The sequence below is a fragment of the Crocodylus siamensis genome, chromosome 8, assembly GCF_052110815.1.
Source record: "Crocodylus siamensis isolate JL-2025a chromosome 8, ASM5211081v1, whole genome shotgun sequence".
NCBI lineage: Eukaryota > Metazoa > Chordata > Crocodylia > Crocodylidae > Crocodylus > Crocodylus siamensis.
The window spans coordinates 55926352-55936554 of record NC_143402.1 but is presented as its reverse complement, the minus strand read 5'-3'; the positions used below and the strand labels follow the sequence as shown (position 1 = coordinate 55936554).

General features: G+C 49.9%; 1 protein-coding gene across 1 annotated transcript; it reads left to right on the top strand.

The window, feature by feature from the left end:
* The first annotated feature begins 5209 nt into the window (after window positions 1-5209).
* LOC149858666 (adhesion G protein-coupled receptor E3-like) lies at window positions 5210-9814 on the top strand. Its single transcript, XM_090061576.1, is given in 10 exon segments — window positions 5210-5365; window positions 5859-6029; window positions 6497-6682; window positions 7218-7434; window positions 7641-7653; window positions 7712-7778; window positions 9191-9282; window positions 9510-9625; window positions 9628-9677; window positions 9794-9814. Coding segments are annotated over 10 exon segments (1089 nt in total).
* Window positions 9815-10203: the final 389 nt, after the last annotated feature.

Genomic DNA, 10203 nt, shown 5'->3' with positions numbered 1-10203 from the left:
GAAAAAGATGAAGTGACGCAGAGAGAGAAGGGGATGGGAACTTTGTAGTGGCCTTTGAGTTGGCGTTGAAGCACTGACATGCAGGTAGAAATCATCAGGACTGGGGAGGGAAGGGAATTCCCCCGAGGATGAGCCAATGCAAAAAGCTATAACCTTTGCTCTTATATTTCCCACATTAGAACCCCCCACCTTTAACTGCAGCACTGAAGTTGAGGGAGCCATAGAGTCGTGCAGGAATCGCTCTGTACAGGTACATTTTGCACTATTTCCTTGTTGGTCAGGGTTTCGCCTTGTGTTTGAACCAAAACTGCATTAAGCCCTAGGTGGAATTCTTTGTCATGATATGCATTGCAGTAAGGTCTAGAGAAATCAGCAACCTGTTCCACATACAAAGTACCTGGCTCTCTTGCTTTAAAGAGCTTGCAAAATAAAAAAGCAGAGGAAGCTGTTTTATCTACTGTTTAGTGAAGAAGAAGGCACAAAGAAAAGAAGAGATTATCACTAGGGCTGTGCAAGGCTTCGGACCACGCTTCAGATCCAGAGAAGCTTTGGACACTTTGGTGTCCAAAGCAACATGTCTGGATCGAAGCACTGACTTTGCTTGGCTTTCTGAAGCAGTTCGGAGCTTCTGAACCACTTTGGAAAAGCTTCGGAGCCACTTTGGAGATCCGGCCATAGGCTATAATGGGGAATCAATAAAATTTCTATAACCCCTGCACCAATCTTCTTGAAACTTGGCAGACTTCATGGTCTCAGCAGAGGCTACCACTCCTGCAAGTTTCAGTCACATCAGAAAAAAAACCAACAAAGATATATATATTTCTTTGATTCCCCAATATGCCCTATGGCCAGATCACCAATGTGGCTCCAAAGCTTCGGAGCCACTTCGGCTGGATCAAAGCTGGAAACCGAATTGTAGCTCCGGATCAGATCCCTGGCATCCAGCATGGCTGTATCCGAAGCCAGATCAAATAGCTGTGTACTCACACAGGCCTAATTATCACATCCCTGCATGTGCACTGAACAACAACAAAGGGAAGTGAAATCACTCTGGCCTTCCCCTGCGGCTGATCTTGGTTGCATTAAACAAGAAGTTGCAAGAGCCGCTGTAGGGTTGTGGCCAGAGTGGATACATCGGTGCATTTCCAAGTATTGTGCCTTCAAGCAAGAGAGGGTGGGTGGAGCATCTCTCGTGGAACACCAGGTTGTGGCCTAGTTGGCATCCAGAGGTCCTGAGTCCTGATTCAGGAAAATCAGAATTAAACTGAAAGAAAGCACAAAGGTTTCAGTAAACTGAAGTGCACAGTTAAAACACAGAAGAAGTGACGTTTACACTGTCTCTGTAATAAGGCCAAATCTCTTGCCTTGTTTGTTCCTTCTGCAACTGGGCCCTGATCCTTAAAAGTTTAATCACATGATTAATTCCAGCAGGATCAGGCTTCTTTTATGTGTCCAAGTGAAATAGCACTGGGGAGTGTTGCTTCAGTGTCCACAGATAAAGCTTTCTCACTGTCTCTCCACAGGGAGGGCTGAGCAGCAGCAACGGGGGACTTTGCTCTTTCATTATTTTGACTTCAGAGATATTGGCCTCTACATGCAAAGGCAGAACAGCAGTGTCCTCGCTGGAGGTAAGAGTTTTTTAACTTCCGGATGTACCCTAGAGCACTGTGTGGCATTAGCAGCTACATGTACACAGGCATGAAGCTGCCTGTGTTCGTCTGCACTCTATAGTGGCTCACCTGCTTCAGTCTTTTCTGACTTGCAGAAGTTGGAAATACTCAGACAGATCGAGGGGGGTTCAATCTTCTACAGGCCAGGTGACTGGCATGGGCCTGTGTGACAGGAGTATCGCTACTGGAGTCTTTCTAGTGGTGACTCCGCTCTCCTGTTATGGGCCATCCACCTGCTTACTCACCTGCCATAGCTTGATCTTAATTGATTGAGTGATGTAGTTAGCAGGAGGCTGCTCACTTTATATGCCCCGGTGCCAGGGGGTGCTATCTGCAGCTCTTTTTCCTCCCCTCCACTGCAGCCCAAGCCTTACAGATGGTACCGACAGGATTTTCACCAGGGCCCTGCTGTGATTTGGCCCTCTCCTTTACCTCCCTGGGGCTCCTCACTGCCCCCCTCACTCTGGGGCTCCTCACCCCTTGCGGCCCTCTCTCCGTGCTTCTCACTGTCCCCCTTGCCCTGAGGCTTCTCACTGCCCCCTAGCTCTGGGGCTGGGGCCAATGAACCCCAAATGCTATGCCCTCTCTGGCACCAGGACCCCCACACTACTGTGGAGTCCCTATGAGGCCTCCTCCAACCCCTAATAGCCTCACCCAATCCTCCGGTTAAAACAGTAAACACAGAACACAAAGCCCCTGGGCCATAACGTAAAACTAAACCATCCAGTCAAAACAACATTCGATCCCTACCAGGAAAATACTCCAACCTATGGCAGCAACCAGGGGATGCTCATGCAGTCAGTTCTCTCTCTGCACTGGCCGAGCTCCTTCCTCCTTGGCTGCCGGAGGGGAACTGCCCTCCTGGCCTCCTGCCTGGGCTTAAGAAGGGCCAAGCCCTGCCCCTTCCTGTCAGTGGGTTTTGCTGGTTGCCCCGGCAACCAGCACCTGTGCTGCCCTGGTGACTGGCAGCTGCGCCTCCCCCTTCTCACTGCTAGGGGTCTCTCCTGAGCTGTTTCTGTTTTCATGTGCAGGGCACCTAAGTGCTCTGCAGCAGCCTGGTTTGTGGGTTGGATCAATCCTTGCACCAGTCACTTGTGCTAGGATTGGGCTTTGCACTGCCCCCACCCAGCAGGATTGGGCCCCATGTATTGGGATCAGATTGTGGGACCCATCCATACCAGGATTGGGCCCCTTGTACACCAGGACTGGGCTCCAGGGTCCCATGCTTCCCCTACACATCTTTGCATGCCAGGATCGGGCCCCAAGCCACCCTGCATGCACAATCCAGCATGCCAGGCCATGCTACCTGGTCCTCAGGGCTCCCTGTAGGTCAGGAAATTGGGCAGCAGGGGAGTAGTGCTACCACTCTTCCTGCCTCCACATTTTCAAACCTGTGGAAAACTCCAAGAACCAGATGACCCAGTGGGCTGAATCTAGCACATGGGCTGGGAGTTGAGCACCCCTAGACTAATCCAATAGGGAAACCTACCCATACCCAACCTCACAACCTTTTATTTTTATTGTCTAGGGAAATATGAAGATATTATTCTTAATTTCCTAAAACAATGCAGGTGTTTGTTGTCTGTCAGCTTGAAGCGATGCTTCTCAGCCAGCATTCAGTGAGCTGCTTTAAAGGGTGCTGCGGGATGCCACACAATGTTAGCACTCTTAAGTGCACAGACGTGATTCACAAGATAAACCCAGAGACCGCAAATAGAAATTCATAGTTATAAAAGCTCTGAGCTGTTGTGGCCTTTGAGTCCTTTGCAATGCGGTAAACCCAGAGGTCGCCAATAGGAATCCAGTGTTAAAAACATTCTGCCCTGCTGTGGGCTGAGTTCTTTGCAACATAAAAACTGCTCTCATGTTTTCCCTGTGGTCAAAAAATGAGTGAATGCTAAGAGCTGGCATTTTCCCGGGTGCGGGGGGTGTGGAGTCTATTGAGGAGCACTCTGAGTCTAAAGAAGTTGAGAAGCACTGACTTCAAGCATCATTCCCCATGAAACATCACTGCTCCCTGGGAACATGAAGGATCTGTGCCAGGAAAGTCCAGACTCCTTATCAGCAGGGTGGTTTTTTTCCCCCATTCCCAGGAAGCAAATAGCACTTTCAGTTCCCTCCTGAATATTACCGCTCTCAGGACCAGCAAGGATGAGGGAGAGGTGGCATTAGTCGTGACACTCCTGCTGCAGAGTGCAGAACTGATGGTGCTGGCCACAGCGCTGAGCTCTCCAGAGACAAAGATGCAGAACATAGCAACAGAGTCTATGGGTGAGGATGTCCCATAGCTCCCAGTGGCCCCAGCTGACTGCTGCGATTAGAGGCTTCCACACTACAGGTATGCAACCACCCACCCCTTTCTCCATGAATAATTGCTGGGTGTCAGGATGCACTGGCAGCTGCCTCAGAAGGCTTTAAATGCAAGATGGGCTGCTTGCCCTTGTGGGAAGCAATACTGAGCTGATTCCCTCTGACCAACATGCTACTTCCTCCGCAAGAGACATAGGAGCTGTACAGCAGGATCTTCTGGGGCACAAAGCATTGTGAGACAGGGAGAGAGATGCAAAACCCCAGTACCCAAAGGGAAAAGACCAGAAGATCCAGCATCCCAGGTTGAGCAGGGAGGAGACCTGGTCTGCAAGGAACAGGAAAGTGCATTCACAGAAATTCTGCTTCTTTCTTGCCAGCTTTTGAGACCCGGCTCATCAGAGAATTGCAGCTATGAGAGTGAGATCTTTCATCTGAGAGCACAGGGGCAGATGATGGAGATTCACTGCAGTACATTCAGCAAGGCCACTACACAAGGTACCATGCTGGCAATGGAGATGCAGATGGAGCACACCAGCATCTGAGAGTTTCCAAGACCATTTTCCTGTTATTAGTGCTCCAGAGCCCAGTCTCACTTTTCTCATTCTCTGCAGATCCCCTGGATTGGGCCATGACATCTATCTGAGTCAATGGTCCATGCTGGCAGAGCTAGTAGCTCTTAAGCTATGGTCCATATAACTAGGCAAAGGCCTTCATTCTGGGCTGTCTCACTCCATGAGAACTGTCCAGGCAGGGGATGGGAGGGTCACATCACATAACAGTGATCCAGAGAATGGAAAGATTTGGGATCCATTGACCCACCATGATGCTCCAGCACTGAGCTCAGCTACACCCCAATTGCCTATCGAAGGCCTATGAAAACAGGCTGATATGACCTAACAGGCTGGTAGCTAATCTTCCAGGACCATGGACAGCCCCACAAGGCCCTCTTTCTTTCCTGTACTAACCCATGCACAAGATAATTTCCCTTTAACTTCTTCCCTCCTGTAAAATAAATGCTCTTATAGGATAAGGCAAGGGGGAAATGAAGATGACTGGTTAAAAGGTGGAGAAGGTCCCATGTTCTGTTTCCAGGGGTTTTACCAACCTACTGGTTAATGTTGGGCCCCTGATTTGCTGCTTGTTCTGGTTTCTGTAACAAGAAGGTATTGCACATCCATGCAGGTGTGGGAGCAGCAGTTTTTATTTCTTACTCCACCCTTAACTCCACCATGAATGAGAGATTTCTGAATGAGGGGAACCAAAGCCCTAGTGAGAACCTGAAGAAGTTTCACCTGAACTCCAGGGTGGTGAGCAGCGTTGTTGGAGATGGTGCACACATTGGTAACCTTTCCAGCCCTGTGAACTTCACCCTGTTCCATAAACAGGTAGGTGGAGTTCCCCTTCCTTTTGGACCATTCTGGGGCAAGTTGGAAAAAGCATCTTTGGATGAGGATTTGGATTGTGTTGCTTTTTGGGGCCCTCTGAAGTTCTAAGCAGATGGACCATGCTTGTCCCTAGCCCATGGGGGAGCTGATGGAGAGTTTCACCATGTCACATTCTATTACATGTAAAGTACTCACCAGTCACAGCTCTGCCTACCTTGTCCCCTACCTGGAATAATTCAGAGAAGCTCCTTACAGACAGTGCAGCTCAGAGCCTGTGGGTGAGTGGCAGTAGGACTTCTGCCTCTTTCCACAACTTTCCCACAGGAGAAGGATCCTGGCTGTCTTTTAACTGTCACCCAGAAGTCCTGACTGAGCTCTGGGCATCGCGTGGAGACAGCCCTGGGTGACCCTGGATGTATTGTTGTGCAGTATAGATATGTGACAAGAGGCAGCATTCTCTTTATGATGCCACAAAGTGTGTTCATGCTTACAGGCAAAGGCTGAGGATGAAAAGGCTTTCTGTGCACACTGGAAATTCCTTGCTGGAAAAGGCTTCTTGTCTCTGGGAGGCTGCTCCACTCTCCACACCAACAGCACTCACACAGCCTGTAGCTGCAGCCACCTCTCTACCTTCACCCTACTCATGGCTCCTGTCCCTGTGGAGGTATCTTTCTTGGCCCACAAATCAAAGGCTGGGCTCTGAGCTCAGTATTTGCTCAGTCCCACCTCAGGCAAGCTCCTTCTGAATCCTTCTTCCTAAGCATGAGTGGCATGGGCCTGGTTTGTGGGTTGGATCAATCCTTGCACCAGCCCCTTGTGCTAGGATCAGGTCCTGCACTGCCCCCACCCAACAGGATTGGGCCCCATATATGGAGATCAGGTCCTGGGACCCCTCCATACCAGGGCCGGCACCCCTGTACACCAGGTCTGGGCTCCAGAGCCCCATGCTGCCCCTACCCATCCTTGCATGCCAGGATTGGGCCCCAAGCCACCCTGCATGCATAATCCATCATGCCAGGCCATGCTACCTGGATCTCAGGGCTCCCTGTAAGTCTGGAAATTTGGCAACAGGGGAGCAAAAACAAATATAACTCTTGGGTTTATGATGCTTGTCCTTCTGCGCCACAGGAGAGTTATAGCCTGATCATGCTCACCGACGTGGGGCTGAGCATCTCCATGCTGTGCCTCTTCTTGGCCATCCTCACCTTCCTCCTGTGCTGCTCACTGTGGAACATCAGCACCGCCATCCACCTGCAGCTCTGCCTCTACCTCTTCCTCGCTGATCTGCTCTTCCTCACTGCCATCACCCGCACTGGTATGTCCTTAATTTTCAAGACCCATTCCTCAATGCTCCCTTGTTTCACCAGTGGCAGGGCAGAGCAGGACAGTGTGGCTCTGGATCCATTTTGTGGCTTCTGGATTCTGAGGCTTAGCAGACTGCAAAGGGTGTCCCAAGAGGAAGTTTCTATTTCCACCCTTATTAAGGCTCCTTTTAGGGTGTATTAAAGTGCCCTAAGTTTCCTTAGGTGCTGGAGACATAGGAGTTTGGTCCACCACTAACCCTACTGTTTCCCACAGAAGTACAGGTAGAAGATGTGGCTTGTCCAGCATCAGTCTGGGAACCTGTGGCAAAGCTGGGTACAGAGTCAAAATCTCACCTAAACCCCCTCCCATGCTCTAACCGCTGAACCCTGCTCCTTTTTGCCACGAGTGGTGGGGACCTGTCACTGGGCAAGATCTCTATAGCTGCAGAGACATGAGCTGATTAGGAGCCCAGTGAGAGCCTCCAAAGTAGTCCTCTGCTGTAGTCTGCACTTCCCTTCCGAGCTGCTGTGTCCCTGATCTCTATTACCCCTAGACAGCATGTGTTGTCATCACTTTCTTCCTCCACTACCTCTTCCTGGCTACCTTCACCTGGATGTTCCTAGAGGGGCTGCACCTCGTCCTCGCCATCAGGAACCTTAAGGTTAACTACACCAGTGCCAGTAGGTTCAAGAAGCGATACATGTACACCTTCGGCTACAGGCTCCCAGCCCTTGTGGTGGCTCTTTCTGCAGCAGCCAACCCAGGTGGCTATGGAACAGACCGCAAATAAGTGCCAGGTCCATCCCATGTGGGAGCCAGGTTGTGTCTTCCAGGCAGCTGCTCTAGTTTGTTCTCCTGGGAGGGAGAGTGATGATCACTTGTATGGTGCCATTTCTTTCCCTGGAAAGAGGGATACAAGCAATGCATGCAGGAGGTGCCCTTTCTTCCCATGCCCCTCCCTGTGCCCCAGCAGCTGAAAACAGGTAACATGACCTTACCTTTGCCTCAGGGATAATGTGCCTCTTTCCTACCTTCCTTAAGCTGCTGGATCAGCCTGGATGGAGGCTTTCAATGGATCTTCCTGGGGCCCATCTGTGCCATAATCCTGGTGAGGACATCACAGGGCCCCATTCCTCTCTACCCTCTGAGATCCCACTGATACCAGCAGGGCCAAGAGAACACATCCCCTAGGAGTATGATGAGTCTCTGTTTGGCTTCCTTGCCTAAGGGGTTGGGCAGTCCTCAAGGACGGACCCAGGATTTTGAAAAAAGGGGTGCGGGTAGTGTGGTGCATCATCACATGGAACATTTCTCTCCAGTGAAAGAGGAACTATAGGCTTTACTTACATATTAGGGGGCTAGCACTGCACAATTCAAAGCAAAAACAAATATAACTGCTGGAAGATGCTGTAATTTTCTAGGTTATATATTAAATTTAGAAGAACAGAACAAACTAGGCAAAAATAGTCAAAATAATTGAAAGATGTTGTGTCACTAGTTCTGGAGTCATTAGAGTTAAATGTACATCTCTTATCCACATATGTAAACAAATTCCAGTCTTCTTGAGCATCTTGACAGCATCTCTGATACTTCACTGACAGTCATTTCTATACCTGAGTTAATCTGACCACACCTAGGTTAAGGTTTTTAGCTAGAGCTCGAAACAGTCTGCCTGGTTGTGACCCAGAAGGGAAACACCCCCAGGACTGGATAACAGACAGCAGAAGAAAGGAGAGTTTACATAGTGGAACATCAATACTATTAAAAAGGAAAGGAATAACTCCTGTGGACTGAAGAGATTAGCAGGAATTCGGGAGATAATAATGAACCACAAAGTCAACAGACCCTCCTCAGCGCTGTATAAACAGAAATGCTCCTTCCTCTCCCAAGCAGTTGGTTTCAAAGTTTGGGTGGAACAGGAATCAAAGTGGCATGCAACCCCTCCCAGCAATCCTAGGGTATTTCCTGGACTGGATTTCAGTGGCTGACTGTTCAGGATGAGGGGCTGTCAGAACCAGTAGAAGTTTAGCCAAAGGCCAGTTTAACCTAATCCAGTAATGCCTGACCACCACAACAGAGGAAAGAGGCTGTACTGGGGAGCAGTATGTAGGAAAATTTGAATCAGTCCTGTATACCCCATCCTAGTAATAGGCAGGAGATATTTTAAAGTGAGTGTGGCAGGAAAGACTCTAGAAACTGGAATCTCTGAGCCAAATCCTGTTCTGAGATACCTGGTATAGACCCAGAATAACTGTTGACCCCATTAGAGAAAATGGAGTGAGTCTAGCATGGTTCTCATTGTGACCCCAATGATGGTGGCTGCACTGTCAGCCCCTCACCTCATGTGAAAGGCAGTCCTCCCTGACCATCCAACAAGAAAGAAGTTGATACCTACCTAGAAACAGCAGTGCCAGGATCAGCTCTGGTTGGATCAGTCTTCTGGGCTTCTTCTCTGCCTCACCTGGAACCATGGCCCTCAGCATGGCACCCATGAGGGACCTTTTCCTGCTGTTTCCACAGCTGAATCTAACCTTCTTCATCCTGACACTGTGGGTCCTGAGAAGCCACCTCTGCTCCCTCAATGCAGATGTGTCCACTCTGCGAAACCACAGGTGAGACTGCAGCAAAACCACTCTTGGGGGCCTGAGCTCTAGGTGTGGAAGTCCCTGGCGCAAAGGGGTTGGGAGTGACTGAGGAGACCCTTGGCCATAAGGTCCCACTGTTTCCTGGGCTGTGACCCTGTTGCATGGTAAAGCAGCCAGCAGCAACTCCCTCCCAGTCTGTCTAGAGCCTTGTGCTCAGTTGCTCTTCCAAGGATTATGGGATCTCCTTTCTTCAGGCTTCTGACCTTCAAGGCCATGGCTCAGCTCTTCATCCTGGACTGCACGTGGAGCCTGAGTCTCTTCCAAGTAGGCCCAGTAGCCAAGGCCATGGCCTATGTCTTCACCATCATCAACAGCTGCAGGGAGTCTTCGTTTTCCTGGTGCACTGCATCCTCAGTCACCAGGTGAGGCCCATCACCCTTCACTACCCATCCAGAGGCTTCACCAACCTTGGAATGGCCTCATGTGGTCTTCTTAGATGGTCATTCCATCGTACAGTGACCATGCTGTGGTTTTCCAGGTAAGAGAGGAGTACAGGTGATGGATTAAGGGACTCAGAACAACCACCCCAGAATCTCAGGCATCTGGTTTCTCCATGTCTACTGCCTCCCCCAGCACCAAGATGGTAAGAGGCTCTTTAGTCTCTTCTAGTCCTAGCTGGTGTCACCCCCACCTGGGTTGTCCTGCACCTCCTGAGGTGTTTTTATTGCCAGGTGATCCAGGCCTGGTTATTTCAACTTTGTGGCATTTGGAATCATGTTATCTGACAGAAAGAACCTGCCAATCTGTTTATTTTGCTCTCAGGTCCCCTTGAACTTAGTTTCATAGTTTCTAGGGTCGGAAGGGACCTGAGCAGATCATCTAGTCCGACCCCCTGCCATGGCAGGAAAGAATACTGGGGTCAAACGACCCAGCAAGATGTTCAGCTAA